This window comes from Vulpes vulpes, chromosome 15, assembly GCF_048418805.1.
Source record: "Vulpes vulpes isolate BD-2025 chromosome 15, VulVul3, whole genome shotgun sequence".
Taxonomy (NCBI): domain Eukaryota; kingdom Metazoa; phylum Chordata; class Mammalia; order Carnivora; family Canidae; genus Vulpes; species Vulpes vulpes.
The window spans coordinates 11383170-11411164 of NC_132794.1; the positions used below are offsets into that span (position 1 = coordinate 11383170).

General features: G+C 48.2%; 1 protein-coding gene across 2 annotated transcripts; it reads right to left on the minus strand.

The window, feature by feature from the left end:
- On the minus strand, positions 1–27995 carry IFNGR2 (interferon gamma receptor 2). Of its 2 annotated transcripts, none has more exons than XM_072740781.1 (7): positions 27800–27995; positions 17982–18114; positions 12820–13028; positions 8505–8650; positions 4721–4880; positions 4172–4329; positions 1–674 (listed from the first exon to the last, which is right to left on the minus strand). In XM_072740781.1, the coding sequence occupies exons 1-7, from the start codon at positions 27873–27875 to the stop codon at positions 534–536; spliced, it is 1023 nt and encodes a 340-aa protein (XP_072596882.1). In that variant the 5' UTR covers positions 27876–27995; the 3' UTR covers positions 1–533. The 2 variants fall into 2 exon arrangements, with proteins under 2 accessions (XP_072596882.1, XP_072596883.1); XM_072740782.1 differs by having other exon boundaries at positions 17996–18114; positions 27800–27965.

The following is a 27995-nucleotide window of genomic DNA, read 5'->3' on the forward strand; positions in this document are numbered from 1 at the left end:
TTAATTACACAATCTTTTATTCCCTAGCCTGAAAAAAAAAAAAGGTTTAAATCGCAGGATAATATTTACAGGACTAATCACATTTTAAGCTGAGAGAGTGGATATGAAGAAGGGCCACTCATTGTCCCTTGTTGGGACAGGCTGGGACAGACAGGTTATGTGATCTGCTTGAGGGGTCCAGTCAAGGAGAGGACCCTGTGTCCCGGCTGCCAATGAGCAAAACATCAGGTGTGTCAGAGCCGTTTTGCTGACAAATAATTGCATGGCTTTTTAGTGTTTAAGAGAAATCTTAATTTTTCTGGGATATCTCTGTATAATTCTGGAAACTTGTATGATTAGAAAACCCTTAGTTTAAAGGAAAAAAAAAATAAGTGTGCCTCCCCCATGAGACCCGTTACATCTTCCAAGGCACCATCGGGCTTCTGGGGGCAGGACTATGGAATGCAGGGCTCCGTAAAGTCCTGACAGGAACGTCAGCAGCTTCAATGGCTCGGAGCTCTCATCCCACAGGCTGGCTGACTGGGACCAGAGTTTTAGTTCAAAGTGCTTTGGAGAACATCTTCTCGCTCCTTCTCTGGAAACGAAACTATGGACACAGAGTCCCAGGCGTCATCCTTTGGCGAGCTGTCCTTGTCCAGGGCCTCTAAGATAGGCTGGCTTGGGTCCTTTAAATACTAGAAAAGGTTGAAAACCAACATTGTTATTAGTTTTATCAGTTCAAAAGAGCAGACCTTCCACTTGACTCTTAGCTGCGGCACAGGCCTATCTTCCCCAGGTGTGCAATCCTATGCTGACCACCACTGCCACAACTTCTAAAACAAGAGCACCCCAGGGGGCACCTGGGTGACTCAGTGTGAACATCTGCCTTTGACTCAGGTCATGATCCCGGGGTCCTGGGATCGAGTCCCACATCAGGCTCCTGCAGGGAGCCTGCTTCTCCCCCTGCCTATGTCTCTGTCTCTCTCTCTGGGTCTCTCATGATAAATGAATAAAATCTTACAAAAATCAATCAATCAAACAAACAAGAACACCCTTCACATCAGTAGTAACCTGAACACGAATCCAAGGGCCAACCAAGATCACACCAGAGCTCGGGAGAAGTGAGGCCTGACTTGCTGCACTTGCTGCAGGCTTGGGGGTGGCTCTTCCCAAAACGTCTCTGGAATTCGGAGGATGAGGGGCCTCTGGTTCACTCATTAAGGGGGAAGAGAGGGAAAGTTCGCCAGGTTTTCCTCAGCCCCTCCACTCTGGTTGCTTCTGTTTCACACAACACACATGGAGCAGAGAACAGAGAAGCTGGGCGCTGGGTCGGGGAGAGACCGAGAGGGGCCTTGTGAGGTCTCTATCTGCCCTTCCCCTCCCACCCCTGCTCTAGGCTGAGCCATCATTTCACTGCTGAGTGACCCAGAAACCCATGCCTTGCTCTTGGATGTGCCAAGAGACACTGCAACACACAGTGAGCTGAGAGCTTATTCATGACGAGAACATAAACCAATCATGTGCACTTCTGAAACCTCAAAAATATGAGTGAAACCTGATTCACTCTTCTCATGTAACTTCAGTGCCCTTTGATATATATTTTTCACACTTTCCCAGGAAAGTGAACTGAAACTCTGTTTTAGAGCCACACCCCACAGGAAAAACTAGTAGTAAATTCACTTCCTAGGGACCTGCTGGTTGTTCTGTGAGGGAGAGACAAATGCAAGGAAGATTCTGAGTCCCATTGAAGGCTGTTATTTTGTGAAAATATTAACCAGGGAAGGTTGGGGGTTGTGTGTGTGTGTGTGAGAGAGAGAGAGAGAGAGAAAGAGGGAGAGAGAGAGAGAGAGAGAGAGAGAACTCACTTAATATGAGTTCTACCCTCTTAATAAAAATTTTAAAAGATTTTATTTATTTATTCATGAGAGACAGAGGCAGAGACACAGGCAGAGGGAGAAGCAGGATCCATGCAAGGAGCCCGATGTGGGACTCGATCCCACGACCCCAGGATCATGCCCTGGGCTAAAGGCAATGCTAAACTGCTGAGCCACCTGGGCTGCCCTCTTAATAAATTTTTAAGTGCACAATCGGTACCAACTATAGGCATGATGAGGTACAGCAGATCTCCAGGACTTACTCATCGCGCGTAACTGGAACTTCAGACCCAATGAACAGCATCCCCTCGAGCCCCTCTCCCCTGGCCCCTGGCAACCACATTCCACCCCTGCTTCTTCTTCTTTTTTTTTTTTCCAAGATTCCATTTATTTATTCATGAGAGACATAGAGAGGCAGAGACACAGGCAGAGGGAGAAACAGGCTCCAGGCAGGGAGCCCGACCCGAGCCAGTCCCCTGATGCGGGACTTGATCCCAGGGCCCCTGGATCATGACCTGAGCTGAAGGCAGACGCTCAACCACTGAGCCACCCAGGGGCCCCTGAACATGTAATTTGTATTATGTCTGTGTACTTTAAATACCCCCTGACAAGGGAAGGAAGATGAGGGATTACAGTGTGGGACCCAGAAAATTAAACAAAATCCCCCACCCCTGGACAAGCAGAGCAGGACTGACTCTATTTTGGGCTGCACCCGCCTTGTGCTGACCTGCTTATTACTTAGGGCACTACCTCGCCCTAGTCAGAGACCAGGGCACACCCTAACCGGAAATCCGGCTCAGCGGACCAGCATGACTGGGCAACTCTCTGTGTATCCCATTGGCCACTGGCCCCTATAAAGTTGCTAAGCCTCTTAGTCTCGGGGTCCAAGTCCCTGCTCCGCTGCGTCGGGTATACTTGGACCCAGGCTCGAGCTTGTAAATAAACCCTCGTGTGTTTGCATCGGTGTCGGCTCCTTGGCGGCTTCTCGGATTCGCGATCTGGGGCACAACACACAGCTCTTTCTGGAAGCACTGCTCTTTCTCCGCAGACTTGGACTTTATCTAACGCCTACTCCGTCGAGGTATAACGGAGGGAGATTCTGTTTCCAGTACCTTTGCCCCGATTTTGCTGCCAATAAACTTCCAGAAGCAAATCCTTTTAAATGATCTTCTGTTGGCTCACTTCTGACCCTAAGCGTGTCCCCCGTGGTGTCCTTGGAGGGCCAGGCCACCTCAGAGCCTCGGGGCGGGTGGGGCTGTGCAGGAAATCACTCTCCCAGAGACCCCGTCCACCCTCCTTCCTCAGGTCTTTCAAAATACCAGTAACATCCAGGGAGCTCTCGGTGTGCAAGGCTCTGTACTCACAGCCCTGGGTGCGTTTGCCCTAGAATCCTTCTAAGTGCACACATCTGACCCACAGCCCATGCTCTAGACCCCTGTCTTTGCCACCCTCCTGTCCTCTGCCAGGCTCCTTGGGGGCTTTCTCCCAAAGGCATGGGGCTCATGTGCCAATTTCTTGGCCAGGCCAGGCACTGGCTACCTTTTTTCACCAACTTCATGGCATTAAAAAAGTGTTTTAAATCGCGGGAAAATACACATAACATAGAAGTTACATCTTAACCGCTTTTAAGTGTACGACTCAGTAGCATAAAATACGTTCACACGGCTGTACAACCCTCACCACCATCTCTGGAACTGTTTTTATTTTACAAAACTAAAATACTATCCCCATGAAAGACTAACTCCCCACTTCTTCCTCCCTGCCCAGACCCTGGTACCCGCCACTCTACTTTGAATGGCCTCTATGAATTTGACTCCTCCAAGTATCTTATAGAAGTGGAATCACACAGTATTTGTCTTTTTCGTGACTGGTTTAATATCTACCATAATATCCTCAAGGTCCATTCACGTTGGGTCAGAAACTCCTTCCTTTTTATGGCTGAATAACATTCCACTGTATGGATAGACAACATTTTGCTTATCCATTCATCCAGTGACAGAAATTTAGATCGCTTCCACCATCTGGCTGTTGTGAATAATGCTATGAACCCGGGTGTACAAATAACCCTTCTAAAAATAGGCTTCATGCCCAGTGCAGAGCCCAACGTGGGGCTTGAACTCACAACCATGAGCTCAAGACCTGAGCCAAGATCAAGAGCCGGACGTTCAACCAACTGAGCCACCCAGGCACCCCTGCCCTATACCACTTTTTAACTCAACTCTCTATGCCCATGGCTTTGTCCCCTGCCATACCCTTAGGCATTACCAGGGGGGGCGTGGAGTGCTAAGATGTCACCCACTAGACATGTGCATACGTACCTCTTCTATTTGTAATGGGATGGTTGGCGGAGAGTGAAACCAGTATTTTATCAGGCCTTTGTATTTCAGGACCAGGAAGAAACAGGCCCCTGCCAGTGCCAACAGCAACAGAAAGATTCCCACGGCAATTATGATGATTTGCTGAAGCTTGGTAGTGGCTAAGAAGAGGACACAAAAGTGAACAAGAGGCTCATCCCACACGGGAAATAAATACCGGGTCATTCTTGATCTACCAACTGCTTAGAGGCTTCACTGTCCTCATGAAATGGACACATACTGTCCCTCCTCCACCCAGCCTCACAAGCCTGAATGAGTAGCTAGTAGAGGCAATCCTAAAATCAAGCAAGCACCGTTAGCTGTCTGGGGCTGTTATTACTGTCGATCTCAGCTTCTCCTTCCTTCTCAGCAAGGAGATCGTCCTTGCTTCTTGCCCTTCTCTCTGGGTCTCCCCACTCCTACGTCCCTCCACCTAGTAAGCCATCCCTGATTTCACTACTTGGGGAGGAGTCTTGTCCCAGCTCAGAAAGGCCGTGAGGTGTCCTACGTTACCATCTGCTGCTGTTTCGTAGCAAGATACGTTGCTTAAATGTCCGAGTCTAGAGAGCTTTGAAACTGTCCAAACCAGTTGCGCCTTGACTTGTAAACAGTATTCTCTTAAGGGCTTCAGGTCATTCAACACAATGGAGTTGCTCCTGAAAGGGCCTTTAACCTATATAAAAAACACCAACAAGCACATATGAAAATTACCCGAACACACACGGTCGAGCCCCTTCTACCTTTTCCAATATTTCCTCAAATCCGCAGGGAACATCAAAACCAAAGAATAAAGAGTTTCTGTCTTGAGAGAGTCACTGGCTTGCAGTGGACACAGTTTATACGTGAAATCTGCTGAGCCATGTGGAGAAAGACACTGATGGCTTCAGAGATGTGTTTCTGGGCCCTCGGAGGGCCCACCCGCTGTGGCAGTGGAGGGCCTGCCACTGGGATTTAGCCAATTCCAATGTCTAGGATGAAATTTTCTCCTTTAAAATTGCTTAAGTGGGGCACCTGGGTGGCTCAGTCGGTTAAGCCTCCAACTCTGGGTTTCAGCTCAGGTCATGATCTCAGGGTTGTGAGATTGAGCCTCACGTTGGGCTCCACGCTCAGCGAGGAGTCTGCTCGTCCCTCTCCTTCCCCACCTGCGCGCACTCTCTCTCTCTCTCTAACACATAAATAAATAAAATACATAAATAAGTTAAAAAAATTTTGAAAATAAACAAAATAGTTTTAATGCCCAGTGCATTTACTTCAAAATCACTATTTTTTTACTTCATGGTCAACGTATTCTAGATACTTTAAGGTAGTCAACGAACAGAGAAAAAAAAAATCATCATGGGAAATAATGTTCCTTTAGTTCCCAGTCTCCTTCTAGTTTTAACTGAAATGTGCTGAGGCCTCTCTTACAGAGTTTTGGTCAACACACTCTTGGTGAGTTATGTAGCTGGGGACACAGCTGGATCTCAGATTCTTGAGGATCCTGTCTCCTTCCCATGTTCTGTCCCTGATGCCACTGGTTCCCTCATGGGCCTCATCAACCACCCCCCCCATCTGGATCCCTCTGGTCAACGGCTTCTTACTCTCCTGGACAAAGTTGCCATCATTCCACAGGGAAACAGGGAAAAAATACATTATGGCAATATAGGATTTCTTTTTTTTTTCTTTTCTTTTTTTTTTATTATTATTTATTTATGATAGTCACAGAGAGAGAGAGAGAGAGAGAGAGGCAGAGACACAGGCAGAGGGAGAAGCAGGCTCCATGCACTGGGAGCCCGAAGTGGGATCCGATCCCGGGTCTCTAGGATCACGCCCTGGGCCAAAGACAGGTGCCAAACCACTGTGCCACCCAGAGTTCCCTATAGGATTTCTTCTAAGGGATTGCTTTCCTATTTTGAGATGCAGGAGAAAATGCTACAGCCATTTGAAACGGTGGTATAAAATATGCTCAGTAACATGGAGATGAAGCTGCTATAGTGGTTCCTGAAAATCATTGTATGCAGAACATCTTATTTTTAAAAATATAAAATAATCATATTACTTAGGAATAGTAGGATCATAGATGATTTTTTTTCCTTCTGTTTAATGGTGATGGACTACCAGGGCAGAGGAGAAAAATTTTTGCTTGTGATGCCACGTAAAGCCATTTTTTAAAAAGGTTTATTTATTTATTTGAGAGAGAGAGTGTGTGTGTGTATGTGTGAGCGGGGTGTGGGGGGTACAGAGGGAAAGGGAAAGAATCCCAAGCAGACTCCCTGCTGAGCGAGGAGCCCAACTCGGGCTTGAACCCACAACCTGGAGATCATGACTTGAGCCAAAACAAAGAGTCTGGTGCCTAACAACTTCGCCAACCAGGTGCCCCACCACATAAAGCAATTTTAAGTACAAACTTCCTTTGGGGTTTATTTCAGCCACCACCTGGCATTTCTAGAATGTAGAATAACAGATTGCAGAGACCTGAGACCACTGTCCTTGGAGGGCCTGCTTGCAAGGGTAACCATAGCTGCCATCTGGGAACTTGGAATCCGGAAGTGTCCCCCCTCCGCACCCCCTACCCCGTTCCCTAACTGGTATTGGCATCTTATCATACAAACAATGTTTTTTATTCTGAACACCTGCTCTCCTTCTAGGAGTCTGGAATTTTGATATGTGCTAGGGAAAAGAGGCCTGTATTTCCAATAAAGCCCCTGGGCGCAGGGTCTCTGATAAGATTCCCCAGAGGACATTTCACATGTCCTCACGGTTTGTTGTTGGAGGAATTAAGTGTGTCCTGTCTGAATCTTTTGGGAGAAAGTTCTTCGAAGCTTGTATCTGGATTCCTCTGGAGTTTGGCCCATGTGCCTCTTCCCCTTGCTGATTTTGCTTTGTGTCCTTCTTCTATAATAAACCATAGCCATGAACACAACCATGGGAAGGTCCCATGGGTCCTTCCAGCAAATCTAGGGGTTGGTCTTGGGGACATAGACTCACAGATGGGATGGGGATATTTTGGTGGCTCTCAAACTCATGTGAGCCCTAGAGTCTTCTGTTCATAGAAATCCAAAGTATAGCTGCTCTGGTTGGGGAGCGGGGGTGGGGTGGGGGGAGAATCCCTTCTGGAATCTTCCAGACCAGGCCCTTCTCTATTCTAGTTGCCCAGACCTTGATCTCTTGATTCAGAGAAGTAATTATTTCCTTTTTCCCCATATGATAAGAATCTATTCTTCAGTGAATTTTGCCTTTCTCAATGTTTTTAGACTATTAAGAAACCAGGAGGAAGTGCAAATGTAAACTATGTAAGAGAAAAAGTACAGAGCATGGATTCTAGGCTCAGATGTTTCCACACCGCTGTGCTGCTGACCTTGGGCAAGTTACTCAAACACTTGGTTTCCTTCTCTGTGACTCGGCTCAGTACAAAGATTAAATGAGATGATGTAGCTAAAATGCCTGGCCCAGGGCCCCATACAAAGAAGGCTCTCGATAAACATAAGCTCTTATTATTATAAAAAGCTATAAGCATTTTATAATATACGTAAGTCCAAACCATCATGCTGTACCCCTTATACTTAGTGATGAATGTCAGTTATCTCACAATAAAACTGGAAAGCCAAAAAATAAAACAAAAAAATTATAATACTGTTGAATTTAGGAAACCCTGAAGCTTATATAAAACCTGATGAGATAAACATGATAAAACCTCATGAGGTGCAGCTTGGACAATCAGGCACCGTAGACAATTTAAGGCCAGCATCTTCCCTTATACTACGTAGGGGGGACCAGGCCCTGCTGGTCTGACACATCTTTGTGAGCCTTACAGCCCCTCCTGCATTTCTGACGGATCCCGGCACTTGTAGTTCCCCAGACATCCTGAATCTTCCTCCATCCTTCTCCCTAAGAGGCTCTCTCTCCTCCCAGTGGACTTTTTGCCTGTTCATATATGGTTTCCTTGCAAACCATTCAAACCAGAGCAATTTCTATAAACCTTGCAGACTGCAGTGGTAGACTCCTTGTTGTAGAAACAGGCCCTCTAGAACCTTCTCCACGCTTTAGAGTGCCACAGGGGCACCGTGAGCATCCCAAACAGTGGGGCTAGGGTGGTGTCAGGCAGGGAGGGGCCTTCAGATCCACCTGGTGGAAGGGGAAGCTCCGCACAGGGAGCAGAAACTCGGGTGTCCGGGGGAAGGATGAAAAGTGGTTCAGGGCCCAGACTCTAAGGCAACACTGGGATGCTCTGTCCTCCTCATCCAGTGTCAAGTACACTTTCTTTCACTGAATCAAAAAGGAAAGAAAAGCAAAACAAAGTAGAAAAAAATGCTCTTGCCTTTTGGATTCCGCCCTTTTCCCAGTAATGGACGTAATACAAAAAAGTGGCAGAGGAGGGAGAGATGTCAAAGGGAGAGGAAAACCTGATGACAAGGGAGCCTTCTCCTGGAGTCACCCAAACGTTCTCAGGAGGCCCAACGGTCACTGAAATAGAATAGCAAACACAAACAAAAAATATATATATGAATATATACATATATTTTATATATACTTTTTCTGTTCATCGAAGTCTAAAGTATAGCAGACATTATTTTATTTTATTTTATTTATTTTAAGACTTTATTTATTTATTCATGAGAGACACAGAGAGAAAGGCAGAGACACAGGCAGAAGGAGAAGCAGGCTCCCTGTAGGGAGCCCAATGCAGGACTCAATTCCACGACCCCGGGATCACACCCTGAGCTGAAGGCAGATGCTCAACCGCTGAGCCACCCAGATGTCCCACTACAGCATAATTTTATATTTATAGTGTGTACACACATGCACACACACACATGTATTTATAAATGCAATGAGATCACATTCAGGTGCTCAAGACTAGTAGAGACTGCTTGGGGTACAAGCTTAATGTGGGCGGCCAAGGGGCAGGAGGTCCAGGAGGGCCATGGTACACCACAAGGAGCTTCTTGCCTTCAGTGGATGGATGGCTCTGGTAACAGTCCATGTGGTGGCCCAGAGCCAGTCTCTCCACAACCCCCTACCCTAGGACACAGCTTCCATGCAGAGAGCAAGACCCACGACAGGCAAGTACTGGAGCCTCTCAGGCTTCAAAGCCCCAAGAGCAAAGATCTCTTAGGATAACTCTACAGGAAGTTTCCAGAGTCCCCGTGAGGAACATGCACAGTTTTAGGAATTGCTGCACTCAACCCAAAGACCAGATCCCTAAAAGGTATTTAACATGGCCCCAAGGGAGATGCAGTTTATCAATCAAGGGTCATTTTGACATAAGTGATGACACTGCCTAGGGACATGGCCAACATGCCACCTTGATCAGATTTCCAGAGATAGCTGGGAGGTCAGCCGAAGACCAAACTTTTAGGCATAGGAGGAGAGGATTTTGTTAGTCCTTACCTACTATCTATCTACTGTGTATATTTATTTTTAATATACATTCTTATAATTTCTTTTTTTTAAAGATTTTATTTATTTGACAGAGAGAAAGAGAGATAGAGATAGAAAGAGTGCACACACAAGTAGAGGGAGCAGCAGGCAGAGGGAGCAGGAGGAGCAGGCTTCCTGCTGAACAGAGAACCTGAGGCAGGGCTTGATTCCAGGATCCTGAGATGATCACCTGAGTCAAAGGCAGATGCTTAACTGCCAGGCACAGCCCTTATAATTTCTTTATAAGTGAAAAAAGTGGTGTTTACAAACCTTTAGATCCATGTCTCCTAGCTCATTGTCCTGCTATGTTTAAATATAGTGACAGAGGGGCAGCCCGGGTGGCTCAGCAGTTTAGCTCTGCCTTCAGCCCAGGGTGTGATCCTGAAGACCTGGGATCGAGTCCCGCGTCGGGCTCCCTGCATGGAGCCTGCTTTTCCCTCTGCCTGTGTCTCTGCATCTCTCTCTCTCTCTGTGTGTGTCTCTCATGAATAAATTTTTAAAAAATCTTAAAAAATAAATAAATAAATAAATAAAGTGACAGAGAAATATTGGCATCAGAAGTCTATTTGTTGAAGCTTTTCATATAGTTCACAGGACAGCCAAGACTGTGACTCATGAAGTCCTATAGATGAAGGGTTCCAGGATTCATCAAACAAGCATTTAAACCATGTGCTTAACTGGAGGAACTCAGATCGAAGTATAATTTGGGTCCTACAAGTTCTAAGAGGCTCATTTCTGCACGGTTGACATGTGCAGGTGATCGATCAGATGGATCACTGTGAACAGTCCCATGTTCACAGTAGCGGGAGGAAGTCTCTTGTGCTTCCGAGCTCTTGCCTGGGCTCTCCCGGGTGGGCAAGGCTCAGGCATCTGCTTGGGCCACCCTACTCTGTGCAAAAGGAAGTGGTCCCTGCAAGGTTTGCAGCTGTGCCCTCCGATCTCATTTCTTCTGGTGGAGGAACTATGTCTAGACAGACACCGGGCCAGCCTGGCCCACTGCCAGCCAGAGCAATGTGAGTGGATTGGCCTCATGTGATGAAAAGGTTTTGTTAAACCTACTCACAGATGCTGGCCCACGTGTTTACAAGCTTCCCTATCACAGCCAAGTGACTGGAGCTTGGGAAGGCGCTGACTTGCCTGCTACAGGCCTCTCACCTTGGTAGGACATGTTCTCGAGACTTTTCTGTGACTTACGCATGGGAGTGGGCCTGGAAGCCAGGGTGCCAGCTGTGACCAGTCACTTCATCTCCCAGAAGGCCAGTGCTGGGAGACCTGCCCTTCTGAGAGTCACAGATCTGGAGTCTGGTACCAACCTGATAAGCCTGTCTTTTGAGGGGGAAACAATCGACCTTCTCTCAACACATTGAAGAAAGACTCGATTGTCTGTAGATAATAGTTGGTAGCAGCTTCCATGTACTAAGCTATTGCTGTAAACCAGGCAACGTGGATAGTCCATGTGTCCACCCAGATCTGTCCCAGCCACAGAAGGTCATCTTCACTTCCCACAGGGAGAAACAGAAGCCTGGAGTGACCCTGGTTGCCCAGAGTCAGGAAGCAGCAGAGCTGGGATTTGAACCTAGGTCTACGTGACGTCACGGCCTGCCCCCTGCAGCCATCTCCTCCTCTCCTGCCAAACGCTTGGTAAAGCATCATCGCGTTGGTGATCCAGCCCGAGTGTACAAGTGGTGAACACAGCGATGGGATCCGAGGACACCGCTGCCTGAGACTTTACAAGTGAGGGGCAGAGGATGACATCCCAGCCAGGAACGACCTGGGAGCACTGCTGCCCAGCTCGGACCGGGACGACGGAGAGCAACTGATGGCTGGCACCGGACCAAGGACTTTCACAACAGGCCCTACCTTCTATTTCCATTCCTCTTCTCCTGGGCTATGGCCGGGGACCCCCACTACATTTGTTTTCTTTTTTTTTCTTTTTTTCTTTAATTTCCACCGAGATGACATTTCATAGCTCAGACGTGTGCTGGTCCTCTACTCGAGGACAAACAACTTGTCCGTAGTAAATGACCTGTCTTCTCTTTCTATCCCTGCATCATTTGGCACAAACCGTTGATTGTCCTTTTCAGCTTCCTATTGCAGAAAATTTCAAACACGTAGAAAGTAGAGGGAAGATCCTAACAACAAGGCATGTACTCATTGCCTAACTTTTTTTTTTTTTCCCAACTTTTATCAACTGTCAAGTCATGGCCAATTCTATTCCTCCTGTGCCCATCCCCTTTGCCTTCAGCCCTCCTTCTCTCTGGGTTATTTTGAATGAATCCGAAACATCACATCATTTCATGTGGAAATACTCCAGCATGTGTCTCTAAAGGATAGGCCCCCCCACTTATAATACCTAAGATTATAATAATATAGAATAACTAAGATAAACTAACACTAATTGCTAATAGACTATCAAACAGCTAGACGGTGACCACATTCCCTCAACTGTCTTATGCTTCTGTTTAGCTTGTTTGAATCGGGATCCCATACTTGATGTCTGCGTAAACCACGAACACTGAAGAAACACGGGGCACATGTGAAAGATGAATCGTGGAAGGAGCGAACGAACAAGCTCGCATCTGTCGATTCTTACGCCCCCTTCCAATTTCTGGGAGCACATGTGCTCATTCAAGCAAGTCTTTACTGAATGTCCACTATGTGCCAGGCACTGTTCAAGGCTGAATTAAAGCTTTTCTTGATCATAAAGGAAGTTGTGCCAGAAGAGATAAGGGTGATCGGTGAAGCCAATATACTAGTGTCTCGTCCAGCCCAGAGGTCAGCAAACATTTTCTCATGTTAGTGCTCAAATAAATGTAAAGTGCTCAAATAAATTTAGGCTTCGCAGGCCAGACGATTCCTGTTGCAACCATCCGGCTCTACTGCTGTAGCTTGAAAAGCATCCACAGACCATACGTTATTAAAAGATGGTGAAACTGCGTTCTTATAAAACTTTATTTACAACAACAGGTTGGCGGGCCGGACGTGGCCCGCAGGCTGTGGCTTGCCAGCCTCTGGGCTAGCAAATCACACTCCCCTAGCGCCAGCCTCCATGGTCAGTACTTGGGTTGGACCATCATCCCCACCGGTTTGCTGGCTGTGTGGGGTGAGGGACAGGACGGAGGGGCATGGAGTCCGTGCTGCTCAGTGAGGAGTAAAGTGAAGAAAGCCTGGAAAGGATAAAGGAAGTTTCACGGCCACGTTCTCTTACTTACCATTCCTAAGGTACTGGAACCATGGCACTCTGACCCAGGTGGAAACCAGGTCTCCCACCTTAGCTCGGACACGCAAGGAGACGTTTAAGTGTGGAAGGAACTCCTGTGAAGGGCTGGTTGGGGTGAAGTCACACTCCGTCGTGGTGATGTTCATACAGTTGACACCTATGCTGTCCACACTGAAGTCGTACCACTGACTGCCAGAGGCGCTGGAAGGGAAAGAAAGGCCTTCACTTCACAGAATTCTCTGTTCTCCCACACACAACAGTTCCCCCAGAGCTGATTTTTTTTTTTAAAAAAAGAAGCTTTACTGGGATCCCTGGGTGGCGCAGTGGTTTGGCGCCTGCCTTTGGCCCAGGGCGCGATCCTGGAGACCCGGGATCGAATCCCACGTCGGGCTCCCAGTGCATGGAGCCTGCTTCTCCCTCTGCCTGTGTCTCTGCCTCTCTCTCTCTCTCTCTCTGTGTGTGACTATCATAAATAAATAAAAATTAAAAAAAAAAAAAGAAGCTTTACTGAGATACAGTGTGCAGACCAAATAACTCACTCAGGTAAAGCAGACAGCTCAGGGCGCCTGGGGGGCTCAGACAGTGGAGTGTCTGCCTTCGGCTCACGTTATGATCCCAGGGTCCTGGGATCCAGTCCCGCATTGGGCTCCCTGCTCAGCGGGGAGGCTGCTTCTCCCTCTCTCTCTGCTTCCCCTCCCTCGTGCTCTCTCTCTCTCTCAAATAAATAACATTTTTATACAAAAATGACAAAGTGCACAACTCAATGACTTCCAGTATATTCACAGGGTTATGCAACCATCACTATGGTTAATTTTAGGGCTTTTTTTTATCCCCCCAAAGAAACCCGGTATCCCCACAGCTGTCCATTTAAAGTTTGCTTCGCCCATGTGAAAAGCCTGCTAAATCCAAGGCCACATATTCTTGTAAATGACAATGCATTCCCCAGAGTCCCAATGCCACACCCCCACATGGGACTCTACTCTCCAGCCCCGACCTCTGTCCTTAGGTGACAGACTTGAGAAAACCAGGGAGGTGGCTGCTAGAAACCTCAATGGGAGGCAGTAGGCAGTGTTCTCTGTAGAGAACACACACAGCAGCTCTGGCCTAGAAAGCAAGACCAGGGTACACGGAAGAGATGAGGCTGGGGATCACTGCCACTGGCTCTCACGCATCACACGTGCTTCTAAGTATACCTCTGACTCGACTGGGGACTCTTCTGTCAAAGTGGCAAGTGGCAAGATGAAGGCCTCTTCAAGATGTGTGCCCAGGGCTTCCATGGAAGATGCCTGCCACACTCTCATGACCGCCAAGCGCTGGGTGCCCAGATCCTACTGGGGAGAGAGATCCCCAAGCATAGGCACCCCCATCTTAGATTGGCGGTGTGCTTCAGCAAGGGTAAGTGGGTTGTATTTTTATTTTTAAGTTCTACAGATACTTATAGGTACTCTAACCTTCTTCCCGGAAGACCCCAGCTGTTGAACTTGGGCAGAAGGCTCCCCACATTTCAAAGGCTCACTTCCTCATTTACCAGTGGGGACCACTCCTGTTCCCCATCCTCTTCTCTCCTCCAAACTTGGCCCTTTCTCAGAACTGCTTTTGAAAAATGTTTCTCCCCAAAGGGGCCTACAGGGGGACAAGCCAATCAAATTTAAATGACAGCTGACACATGACCGCGGTTTTAGGGGGAAGAGTGGAAAAGGAAGCTGCGTTCTGGAGGCTGCCTCTCCACCTCTCTGCAAAGGGGAGAAACGAGGTTATGTTGGTTCCACTTAAGTGAACACGGCCTCAAGAGTGTGGCCCTGCTCACAGCAAGACTCTGGCCTCCTGTCCAGGGCTCTTACTGCTAGGCGGGAGTCTGGGTCTCACCCAGGGAGTCACACTGGCTCCCTTCCATGATGGGTCCATCACGACCTGCCTCTGCCCCTGAAATTATCTCATTTGGAAAGCAGCCCTCACCATGAGAGGGCACACAGCATAGTGGTTGAACAAATGGATTCTGGAGCCAGATAACTGGGTTCAAATCCCAATTCCTTCGCTTCTTTGTTCCTTAATCCCCTTATCTATAAAATGGGAATCAACTGTAGTATTTGCCTCCCCGAGGTATCATGAAGGTTGAACCAGCAGACATGAGCGAAGTGCCTGAGCCAGGACCTGGTGCCCAAGTAAGCACCATGTGAATCATTTGTTCAACACCTGCACAATTATGGACTTCGCTGTTCAGCCTCTGTTGGATCACTTCCAAAAACACTAAGTGTCCCTTCTGACCCAGCAATTCCTCTGCTACAAATGCAAGAAAACAATTGGGTGATTTATGTACGAGGCCACTACCGACAACAGTCACAAACTGGGGACTGTCTACACCTGCAAGTGGGGAAAGAGTTAAATACATCATGTCTGATACATCATACAATAAAACGAGCAGTAAAAATGTTTACGCAGAGATAATTATGAGAAAAAGTGCTCCTACACTTAACTATGTTTGGTTGAAAAAAAAAAAAAAAAGGAAGGAGGACCCAGAAGTGTAACCCCAGTTTTGTTTCAGTTTTACACATGCACCGGCACATTGTCAAACCAAGTGCATGCATTTAGTAAAAAGTCTAGAGAGAGAAACACTAAAAGGAGAATAGAGATTATCCTTGGGCTGTAGAGCACTAGGTTGTTTAAATTTTAAATTCTGGGTAGTCTCGCTTTTCTGTTAAGAACATGCATTGCTGTTAAAATCAGGAAAGAAAGAAGAAAGAAAGAAGAAAGAAAGAAAAGAAAGAAAGAAACATTTTCAGAAGACCGGGTTGGTCAAGTCAAGTTTTTAAAAGTGAAATCTCCAGACTTTTTAATGTTGGCACTAATTGGGGAAAAAAAAAAAATTAAACACCAAGGGTCAAACACAGCCTGTAGGCTACATTATCTGCAATCCCTGATTTAAACTTTACATTTTCCCACAGTGCTCAGAGTATTTTGGCTTTGGCTCCTGTACTACCAGAAGACAGGCACCTTCCTTTATAATTTCAGTAATGCTTTACTGTAGAGAAGTGGGATGGAAAAGTTTGAAGTCCCACGAGCCTCAAAATGAAATTATTTCATGTCACTGAAACATCCCCGACACGTAAAAGTCTTGAAAAACAAAAACAAGGGCAAAGGCCCTCCCGCATCATCGAATCAGCAATTGGAAAAGAAAACACGATCAGCCCTGGTTTCAGTTTCTCGTTACCCCTCAACTCTTCCAAATAGGTACGTTCAGTCACCCCATCTTTTGTTTCTTTCAACAAAACCAACCTCTAGCCTTGAAAAAACTATCTCCAAAATGCCTTCCAAAAAAAAAAAAAAAAAAGAAAAGAAAACGAAGTAAACATGCTAATCTGGGATGGGAAACTGTCAAAGGCTGTAAGGAATATTTCTACTAGAATATTTCCACTGTTTCCTGGTGCTCCCTAGACCCACAGATGTACTTCCCCCTTCAGGGCTAAGGAATGCCAGTCGGTGTATCAGCTGTGATTTCCTGTTACTGAAACCTTATTTGGTTCCACAATATCATGTTTACTCAATGCTGAGTAGGGCCAGCTTCTTCGTGGGTGGGCGTGTGACCCATGCAGAGACACAAAGGCCTGCTCGGAAGAGGTGCTCAGTTTGATGCTCTGCTGTCACCAACTTGAATTTCTCAGTAATTCTGAGCAAAGCCCCCCCCCCCAATTTTCATTTTGCACTGGGCCCCACAAATTATGTAGCTGGTCCTTGTGAACTGGTCCACGTACTGTAGATTACTGGTACTTACTTGAGGAACAGAGAACCAAAATTCAGAGATAACCCCAAAACTCTGGTTCAGAGTGTATTTTTATCAAGCAAATATTGTTACAGTGGACATTCCAAGATGAGAAAGGAGTCGTCTGGAAACACACTCCTCTAACATGAACTGCCTGTAATTTTTGTAGGTTCCTTCCCTGTTGTTGACCAGAGATACAGTCCAAATTTTATACGGTTGCCACTGCAACCGGATGACACACAATGATCCTTTTTAGTAGTTGCCTAATGTTCAACTACTAGCTAACATGACACGATTTGGCATTTTTCTGCTGATGGACAATGAAGGCTTCAAGGTATATCTTCATGAATACGAGGGGTTTCCTTTGCTTTGCTTTGCTTTCTTTAAAGATTTTATTTATTTGAGAGAGAGAGAGAGAGCACATGGGTGAGAGGGAGTGAGAACCTGAGGCAGACACCACACTGAGCACAGAGCCCAATGTGGGGCTCAATTTCACAACTGGGAAGTCCTGACCTGAGCCGAAACCAAGAGTCAGATGCTTAACCAACTGAGTCACCCAGGTGCCCTCTCCCCTTTTTCTCTTTTTCTGATGGGGGCTTGTATCACCTGCGTAGGGGAAAAGTGACGTGGGCATTTCTGTGACTCTGGATGTACAGCAGATGACTCTGCTGTAGTGCGGCCGTGTTAACTAATCCTCATCCAGCACCATCTCCATCAACCATGCGCTCCCAAGCACTGAGCATTACCATTTCTTTAAATTTTGTTTAACTGGTAAAATAAAACGACTTAGCCAATCATTTTTAACTTAGTAACTTAACTTAGTAAACATGTAACAACTGAGGACTTAAGAGTTTGCCTTTCTTCTTCTTCCCATATGTTTCTGTTGCACACCAAAAGATGATCAACTGTAAAAAGGGGTGAGAGAGAGAAGGAGGGGCCAGAATAATGTGAAAAATGCAAAAATCCCCTTAGAAATCAAGAATTAGTAGTGATTTAGTGAACACGTTCTTCGGTAGGCCACAGCTGGCCCGTCAGGTTCAATAAACGAGATTTTCGAACTTGAAGAAGATGAAGGCTAAAAGGTGCCTCCTGGCCTTTCAAGACAGGAAGCCCTCTTATATACGAGCCTCTCCCGAAACCAATGAGAGAACAGTCTCCCACCCAACTAAGAAGCCATGTGGGTAGACAGCAGAGGCTCTGGCACCAGTGCTGTCTAAGCCCCTGTGTGGGTGGGAGGGTGTGAAATCTCTGTCCGTGGAGAGTTTACAGGTACAAGGGGGAATACCTGCTTCCAGTGGCTTTGCAGGCCGTCCTGCCAGGAGGCAGGCTCGAGCAGCTGACCCCAGGGCTCCCCCCACCACTCCCCGTAAAGACGACAACAGAAAGATCTGGCTTACTATTTATACTGCACCTGGTAGACCACGGGCCTCGAGTCATTGCTCAGGGACACTGGCTCCCAGCTCAGAACCCGCTCGGCGTTGTACAGGTGAACCTTCGGGTTTCGAGGAGCAGGGAGCTGGGAAAGGGAGTCTTGAAAGGGGCAGAGTGAGAGAAGGGGGAGGAGGTGAGAGACACAGGGAGGGTCAAAAGAGAAAATCTGATCACAATTATTTACGTGCATGTCAGCAAACTATGCCCACAGCTCTGTTTCCGTAAGGGTGCAGAAATGGTTATGACCTGGATCGCTAGGAGTGTGTGTCCCCCTCACCCCCACTTTTGACTACACACGGCCCCACTGACACAGTCCGTGGAAGAAAAGAGAGGCCTGGAGCTGCCTTTCTGCCTGCAGATTCCAGTTCTTATGAACAGGGCCTGGGTGCCAGGGCCTGGCTCAACCAGGATGCTTGTCCTATCTTAATGACTGGTGGGCAGGTTAACTTGAGAGTCTGTGCCTCACTTTCCCCTTCAGGAATAAGGGATAGAAAATAGTATGGTCCAAAAGTGAGCACTGATAATCGGTGCTCATGTGACGTGCATCAGCCCCAGAGTTCCATTAGTACCAGACATGCATTCATACCAAGGGAGCGTCTGACAAACCTCCACAGGTACATGCACATGCCCCAAACCAGGTGTGCAAAGCTCAAAGGCACATGGAGGGTGACACGTGTCCTTTGGGTTCCATGAGAGTTGTGTGTTTCTCAAGGACCCTCCACCCCCACCCCGTATCACAATCACCAAGGCAGCGCTGGAAATGCAGATGCCCAGGCCACACCCCCCAGACCTGGAAATCCACATTTGCAACAAGCTTCCCAGCTGATTCTTAGGCACAGAAAATCTGAAGACTACAAACAGCAAAGTGACACCCATCCCAGGGAACCACGGCCAAGGTCAGAGTCCCCTTCCTGGGGTGACCTGGAAGGCACAGCTCCAGCCCCCAACAGCAGATACTTCACAGGACTCGGCCGGGGAGTGCAAGCACAGGAGCATTTGCTCTCACAAGGAAATACAATCATGACGAACCTTTCTCTGAGATTGAAAGATTAATGAGAAACCCCAGGGAGTGGAAAGAAAGATTTGAAAAACATGCAGAGCATGTCCCAGAATTCAGAGCAGGAAACTCAAATCACATGTTGTCAGTAAATGCATTCGGTCTTGAAGAATGGTGGCCAGTTGGCCAGTTGGCCAGCTCTTCCTCGGAAAGATGCGTAACCAAGAGTCTGTGGCCACTTGTTTACTTACAGAATGCCCACTGTCTCCACAGCTCGGAGCTCAGGCTGGCCTTCATTCCAGATCATTCTTCAACCAGCTACCCCACACTCCTGCTGAAAGCCAGGGCCAACGGTGGGCAGGCCGCAGCAGCCCAGAGGGGGGCTGCTCTCCAGGGCAGGCCCACCTCGCTTGCTGTGGCTGCTGTGCGGCCTGGCATATCCCAGAGCCCTGCTGCCAGGAGCACCGTGCAGGGCCCCCGGGGCGAGGGCTTGGTGAGCGCCGGGCACCCATCAGAGTCCCAGAGACCTCCTTTCCTTCCTGTATCAGTTTCCTATTGATGCTGGGATGAAGTAGCACCAGTTTGGTGTCTTAAAACCAATGAGATTTCTCTAGTAGAGTTCTGGAGGTCAGGAGTTCGAAACTGGTCTCACTGGGGCTAAACTCAGGATGTTGGTCAGGCTGTGTTCCTTCTGGAAGCTCTGGGGGGAGAAATAGCTCCTTGCGTCCTCCAGTTTCTAGAAGCAGCCCACATTCTTTGGCTCTGACTGCTTCCCTCAGCAACAACAGGCTGATTCCTCCTCTCTCTCTCTCTTTTGACGATCCGTTTATTTATTTTTCTTAAAAAATTTTTTTTTGAGAATTTACTGATTTATTTTAGAGAGAGAAAGAGAGCAAGAGCGAGAGGGGCAGAGAGGGAGAAGAGAGAAATCCAAGCGGACTCTGCCCTGAGCACAGAGCCAGACACAGGCTCATTCCCACCACCCTGACATCACCAGGACCTGAGCCCAAAATCAAGAGTCAGACACTTAACCGACAGGGTCCCCCAGGCGCCCCTTTCTTTTAAAATTTTCACTTCAATTCTAGCTAGTTAACTTACAGTGCAATACTGGTTTCAGGAGAATTCAGTGATTCATCACTGACATAAAACACCCAGTGCTCATCACAACAAGTGCTCTCTTTAATGCCCAGCCCCCACCACTTCCCCTCCATCAACCCTCAGTGTGTGTTCTAATGTTAAGAGTCTCTAATGGTTTGTTTCTCTTTTTCTCCTCCTGTGTGTTCACCTGTTTTGTTTCTTAAATTCCACATGAGTGTAATTACATGGTATTTGTCTTTAACTTATTCACTTCGCATAACACGCTCTCGCTAGATCCACATTGTTGCAAATGGCAAGATTTCATTCTTTTGGATGGCTGAGCAATATTCCATTACATATACACACAGACACACACACACACACACACACCACATCTTCTTTATCTATCCACCTGTCGATGGACATTTGGGCCTTCTCCATACTTTGATTATTGTTGATAACGTTGCTATAAACATCAAGGTGCACGTGCCCTTTCGAGTCTGTATTTTTGTATCCTTTGGGTAAACAGCTAGTAGTGCAACTGCTGGATCATAGGGTAGTTCTATTTTTAAGTTTAAAAAAAAGATTTTATTTATTTGAGAGAGAGAGAGAGAGAGAGAGAGATCGCACAGGGGGAGGGGTCTCCAGGGAGAGGGAGAGAGAGAATCCCAAGACTCTGTGTAGAGCACAGAGCCCAATGCAGGGCTTGATCTCACGACCCTGAGATCATGACCTGAGCCAAAATCAAGAGTTGGATGCTCAACTGACTGAGCCGCCCATTTTTAACTTTTGAGGAACCTCCGGACTGCTCTCCAGAGTGGCTGTACCAGTGTGCGTTTCCACCAACAGCATAAGAGGGTTCCCCTTTCTCTGCATCCTCACCAACATCTGTTGTTTTCTGAGTTGTTGATTTTAGCCATCTGACAGGTGAGAGGTGGTATCTCACTGTGGCTTTGATTTGTATTTCCCTGATGACCAGTGATGTTGAGCATTTTTCATGTGTCTTTTGGCCATCTGGATGTCTTCTTTGGAAAAGTGCCTTTTCATGTCTTCTGCCCATTTCTTTTTCTTTTAAATTTTTTTTAAAGATTTTATTTATTTATTCATAGAGACACACACACACACACAGAGAGAGAGAGAGAGAGAGAGAGAGAGGCAGAGACAGAAGCAGGCACCATGCAGAGAGCCTGACGTGGGACTCAATCCAGGGTCTCCAGGATCACACCCTGGGCTGCAGGTGGCGCTAAACCGCTGTGCCACCAGAGCTGCCCTTCTGCCCATTTCTTAACTGAATGATTTGTTTTTTGGATGTTGAGTTTGGTAAGTTCTTTATAGAGTCTGGATACTAACCCTTTATCAGATATGTCATCTGCAAATATCTTCTCCCATTCCGTAGGTTGCCTTCTGGTTTTGCTGGCTGTTTCCTTTGCTGTGCAGAAGCTTTTTATCTTGATGAAGTCTCCATAGCTCATGTTTGCTTCTGTCTCCTTTACCATATATGCAGTAAGAAGCTGCTATGGTTGAGGTCAAAGAGGTCGATGCTTGTCTTCTCCTCTAGGATTTTGATGGTTTCCTATCTCACATTTAGGTCTTTCATCCATTTTGAACTTATTTTTGTGTACGGTATAAGAAAGTAGTCCAGTTTCATTCTTCTGCATGCGGCTGTCCAGTTTTCCCACCACCACTTGTTGAAGAGATAGGCTGAAGCCTATTCACGCTGCCACCTCTCTGGTCTGACTCTCCTCTTCCATCTCTGAAGGACCCCTGTGATCACAGTGGGCCTACGGAGCCCTACTATCCGGGGTCATCTCACTATCTGAGGATCCCTGGTCACATCTGCAAAGTCCCATCTGCGCTGTAAGGTCACACAGCCATGGGCTCTGGGGCTTAGGATGTGGACATGTTTGGGGACCATTACTCTGCCTGTCACAGTGCCTTTCACTATCTCCCCATCTCTGAGTTGGGGGGTGGGGGGTGGGGAGCCATCTCTTCAGGCACTCCCATATCCGTGATCCAGATATTCAGCTAAGAAAGGAAGCACCAAAGGACCGAGCAAGAGGGAAGGGCTTCTACCCCAACTGACGGCTGGACCAGAAGAAAGGCTTCCCCATAGACATGGAGTCTCCAGATGAGCCTTCTGCTTTCTTCAACTTTCATTTTGCCAAGATGTGGAAAGTGACCCCCGGTTCTACTCTGACATTTGACTTTCCTGGAATCCCCTCCTCACCACATTCAGAGGAGATAACCAGTCTTAAAACCGAGGGTTTCACAATGAAACACCCAAGACTGCCCACTTGTTAACAATTGCCTCAGAACACTGCCCTCTGCACCTCTCAGAAGGCTTGTCCTTGAGCTGCCTCACCCCCAAGGGGCCCTCCTCGTTCCTGGGAAACCCAGGGCCTGCCCTTGCCGCTCCTTCTCTGGAACCTTCTTTCCTGCTATGCCATGGCTCTCTCCCCTACTCCCTTTGGGTCTCTGCTCTGGTTTCTGGTGTAAAAGGCCCGGGGCTTGGGAGTCCCTGTCCCTGCCTGACTTGTCCAAATGATGCTTGTTTACCACCTGAGTTCTTTGTCTACACCACGGTGCTAGGATTCCAGAACGAGACTGCCTGAGTTCCAAGCTGCACACTCCTCGGCACCCTGGGCAATTTGTTTAACCTCTCTGCGCCTCGGCTGTCTCATCTGAAAAATGGGTACAGTACAGACCCCACAGTGTTGTTAGGTGGAGAGAATGAACTGGTTTTCTGCACGGGGCTGAGGACAGGGTGAGCACCTTGTGATCCATGCCTCTCCTCATTGCTAGCAGTTTATCAACAGTGTCCCTAAGTGCAAGAGCGAGCAGCTCCAGGAAGGCTGGGCGTTGTTGGATTTGGGGACTGTTTTAGCCCCCCTGCTGGGAAGTGCAGGCACTCAGCATCTGGGGAAGGACTGGCCTGCAGCCCAGCAGCGTGCTTTCCTCCAGAGATGACATAACCAATTTCTTGTCCTCGGCACCACGTTCACCCACTCAAAAATCAAGCAAAGCTTAGGTTCCCTTCTTCCTTCCTGGCTTTCTGCTGAAGTCTTCCCATCTGTCCGATCTCTGCTGTTGCAGGAAGTGGGTGAACCACTCTGGGCTGTGACTTAGCTGGTTGGCTCCTAAGAGCCAGGATATTTAGGGTCATAGCGCCTGCTGTCCATGTGGTCCATATAAGCTCAGTGGGAAGAGAACAGAATTTTTGGATAAAGGGCAGAAGCTCGAATCCTGATCCTATGACCTACAGCCACAGATCCTGCCAACCCCCAGCTAAGGCTCTGTTTCCTCCTTAATTATGGAGCAGTGCCATCTCTCCTGGAGTTGCAGTGAGGGACAAATGCAAGACCACAAATGAAAAGCAAACTAGACACTGCTAAGTAAATTTCTAAGACGGGACTCTTTCAGGGTGACCTAGTTCCTCAGGATGACAAGTAGCAACCAGTCACCCAGCCCCTGCCTTCAGGGACCAGCAACAGGGTGCCTAGCCCCATGCTGAGCGCTGTATCCAACAGTCTGACCCTGATGGAGGCAGAAGAGCGGCCCCCCAAGGATGTCTGTGTCCTGTGAATATATTAGGTTACATGGTAAAAGGGAATTGAGGTTGTAGATGGAATTTAGGTTCCTAATCAAAAGACCTTAAAATAGAGAGCTTCTCCTGAAATATGTGGGCAGACCCAATGTCATCACAACAGAGTTTCTCTGGAAGCTGGAGAAGGCAAGGAAACAATTCTCCCCCTAGAACCTCCAGAAAGGAGCGCATCCCTACTGACACCTCGATTTTAGCCCAGAGCCTGACTTCTGACCTCCAGAGCTGTAAGATAATAAATTGGGGTTGTTTTAAGGCACTAAGTTGGTGGTGATTTGTTACAACAACAGGAACTCATATGGTCCCTGGAGGTGGACACCAGGGCTTTAATGACACCCCAGCTCCAGAAGATAAAAGTTCACAATAATAGTAGGATGTACAGAGTTCCACTCTCCCTTCCCTCTCCATGGTCTATGGGACAATAACCCATAAACCATTAATGGTAAGAAGAGATAACGCAGGTATCACCTGTATGAAGAGTGTTCTCTGCATCTCACAACTACAGTCCTCCTGGGCTACCTTCATGCCACCTTCCTGTCCCCGGCCATCACCTCTGATCTACCCTGGATCCAGGCATTTAAGACTTAAGTCATATTTAAGAATAGGCTTTCTTGGGTCTCAAAAGGATTCTTTGGTTAACATACATTACACACAGAGGGGTGCCTGGGGGGCTTAGTTGTTTAAGCATCTGCCTTCAGCTTAGGTCATGATCTCAGGGTCCTGGATTGAGCCCTGCATCACCCTGACCTCTCTCCTCCCCCTCTCCTCCCTCACCCAGCTCATGTTCTCTCACTCTCTCTCTCATAAATAAAATCTTTAAAAAAAAAAAACCCCATACATCACACACAGATAATAAAATAAAGTACAGGGATGCCTGGGTGGCTCAGCAGTTGAGTGACTGCCTTCGGCTCAGGTCGTGATCCCAGAGTCCTGGGATTGAGTCCCACATCAGGCTCCCTGCATGAAGCCTGCTTCTCCCTCTGCCTGTGTCTCTGCCTCTCTCTCTCTGTCTCTTTCATGAATAAATAAACAAAATATTTTTTAAAGTACAGTTAACATTAAAATCAACCATTTAATCTTGACATGCAAAGACCCTTTAGGATCTTTCTATGGATGGGGCGTTATAATGAACATCTTACCTCCAACACCTTGTGGGTGAGGAGAAGCCAAAAAACATTAAGACAGAGAGGGTACATAAAACCCTCTCTGACAAACAAGAGTCACTTAATACAGGAGTGCCTGGATGGCTCAGTCAGTTAAGCATCAGACTCTTGATTTCAGCTCAAGTCCCAATCTCAGGGTCATAAGATTGAGCCCCGTGTCAGGCTCCTCCCTCAGAGGGGAGTCTGCTTGAGACTCTTTCTCTCCCTCTCCCTTACCCCACTCACCTGCATACTCTCTCTCCCAGATAAATAAATAAATCTTCTTTAAAAAAAGAGTTTTTTTAGAGCAAAATATGCCCCCCCCCCACATGTCACTTTGGCAGGTTGATTTTTTTTAAATGTTAATTATTTGGAATTAAAGTTACTTAAGAAACAGTCAGTGCAAGAAGGACAGTCTGACTTTCCTTTATCCCCAGATATAAATTCCTCCTGTGAAGGTGTCCTCCCTATACCAGAAGGGTAAAGAGCATCTTTACTCAGAGACAGGGAATTCAAGGCTGGCAAGGCTCTATAAACAACCTCTGTTACTTCTTCATTCATTTGCTACCCCAACTCAAACCCCTTTGTTTGGTCAAATCTCCGCAAATCACTGTTTCTCTAACAGGTAGGAAAGCTGCCTATTTTGGTTACTTCTTCCAATCTCATATTTTTATAAGCTCCAGTAGGTACAAAATTAAATCTGTTTTTCTCCTATTACTCTGTCAACTTAATTATTAGACCAGTGGCAGAACTTAGAAGGCAAAAAGGAAAAGTTTTCCTCCCGTACACTACAATTTAGACTCGGTCCAATATTTCACATATGTTCTCCTTATAACAACTCTAAGGCATAGACACTATAAGTTTTCTTTTTTAAAAATTTGTTTTCGATATTCATATTTTTCCCTCTGACCATAAAACCAATCTCATGATTACTGAAGGATACTTGAAAATTATGAGAAAGCATGGAGGGATCCCTGGGTGGCGCAGCGGTTTGGCACCTGCCTTTGGCCCAGGGCGCGATCCTGGAGGCCTGGGATCGAATCCCACATCGGGCTCCCGGTGCATGGAGCCTGCTTCTCCCTCTGCCTGTGTCTCTGCCTCTCTCTCTGTGTGTGACTATCATAAATAAAAAAAAAAAAAAAAGAGAAAGCATGGAAATTTTTCTACTACCCATTTACTATATAACCATTGTTAATAGTTCCACTCTGTGCTTGGACTAAGAGTTTCTCTTAAAAATATCCCAGTTGGTTTTTTAATGGTTTATTATAAAAGAATTTTAAGTATTCACAAGAGATTAGCATAACATGGTGCTATTTTTCAAAGGATCTATGATGAAGGAGCTTCTTTTCTTTTCTTTTCTTTTCTTTTCTTTTCTTTCTTCTTTCTTCTTTTTTAGAGGAAGGAGAGATAGAGGTAGAGAGAGAGGAAACTTAAGCTGGCTTCACGCCCACTGGAGCTGACATGGGGCTTGATCTCATGACCTGAACTGAAATCAAGAGTCTAATGCTTAACCAGCTGAGCCACCCAGGCACCCCTGGACCAGTTTATTTCTGATGCATCACACAGACCCAAACTATAAGATAATTACTAGAAAGACACACAGGGCCTTCGGTTTGGGGCAATGTCAAATTGCAGTTTCTAAATACTTCTCTCCACCTCAGACTCTCGGCAGACAAGTCACAAACGCACAGACCACCAGTAGTGAGGAGTAGCACCAGTATAAAGAAACCACCACCAAGCCCATCACCCAGCAGCTCGGGCAGTTACCAACATTTTGCCAAACTCCGGATCGCAAGGGAAGGAGGCCCAGGGAGGGCAGAACAGAGATTGCCCAAGACTTGAAGCCGGGAGGGGTGAAGTCAGGATTCAAATCCATCTGTCTCAAAGGAAAACAGCCCTTTGGCCAGGAGCACAAACCCTCCTGTGTGCTCCCCTCATCAGGAGATTTGGAATCTAAGGCCCTTTCTACGTGATGCTGGCAGAAGAAACAAACCTAAACCACACCCTGAGCAAAACATCTAAATTCTTGACACGATTTAAGGGCTACGCAACCGATGACAGTCTCTCTCCCTGGGCAAGAAGGCAGCAAACCAAATACACACGGGCCTACACAGAGGATAACCTGCGCGCACCTTCCTCGCTGAGGTCCTCTTAAACTTTCTGCATTTGGCTTAGGAGTATGGGCAGTTGTGGTCGGGGGTGAGGAGGAGGCTGACCCAGGGAAGGGGCGATCTGGCTGCGAGCTGAGCTGGGGTCAAAAGTCTGGTTCGATGACTCTGGGCCGCCACCACCCCCGGGGGCCGGGGCATTTCTGGGTCCTGCCCCGAGCGCTGCCCCCATCCGTCCGACCCCATCAGGACTCCCACACTCCGTCAATCGCACCCCTGTCGCAGCTGCAAGGAAGGCAGCCTGGGGCCCCCCGCGCCTGCCTCGGGCCACCGCGGAGGGCGCGCCGGGCCAGGCAGGGGCCGCGGGCAGCCAGGCCGGGCCGGCGAGCCCGTGGCCGGCAGAGGCGCCCCTCCCCCAGGCCGGCCTCCGGCTTTCCTCGCTTCTCGCCGGGACCCGCGGAGCCGTCGGCCGCACCGGCTCGCGGGCGAGGGCCGCCGAGCAGCAAGCGGGGTGCCCCGAGTCACGCAGGGGTTAGCGGGAGCGCCCCCGGCCCGGGAGGGCTGCGGACCCGGGGCCAGGACGCCGGGCCGGGTGGAGGGATGGGGGTGGGGGTGGGGGTGGGGGTGGGGGGGTGGGGGGGGTGGGGGGGGTGGGGGGGTGGGGGGCTCCTCGCCCAGGCGCTGCCCGGAATTCCCCGCCGCCCCGCCCACACCGCGCACCCCACCCCGCGGCGGGCTCCCCGCATCCCACCAGCCATCCGGGCTCCCCGCGGGCCCCTCGGGCGGCCACCGGCTGCGACGAGCCCCGGGCGGCCCCGGGGTGGGGTGGGGTCGGGTCGGGGCAGTCGGGCCCGCTCACCTGCTGGGGACGCCGCGGCGCCGCGGCCGCCGAGCAGCAACAACAGCAGCAGCAGCGGCGGCGGCGGCGGCCGCATGGCCCGGGGCTCTGGGAGCGGCCCGGCCCCGGCGCGGGGTCCCCCGAGCGGCTCACGTCGCCGCCCCGGCGGCCATGGCGAGCGCAGGGCGAGCGCAGGGCGAGCGCAGGGCGAGCGCGG

Bases quoted from the DNA above. Each gene is read 5' to 3' on its own strand.
- IFNGR2 (XM_072740781.1), bottom strand. From the start codon at position 27,875: ATGCGGCCGCCGCCGCCGCCGCTGCTGCTGCTGTTGTTGCTGCTCGGC. The intron at 13,029-17,981 runs GTAAGCCAGATC...TTTCCCTTCCAG, and splicing joins TACCAGGTGCAGTATAAATA to CGCCTCTGGCAGTCAGTGGT. The intron at 8,651-12,819 runs GTAAGTAAGAGA...ATTCTATTTCAG, and splicing joins GTTCCAGTACCTTAGGAATG to TGACCGTTGGGCCTCCTGAG.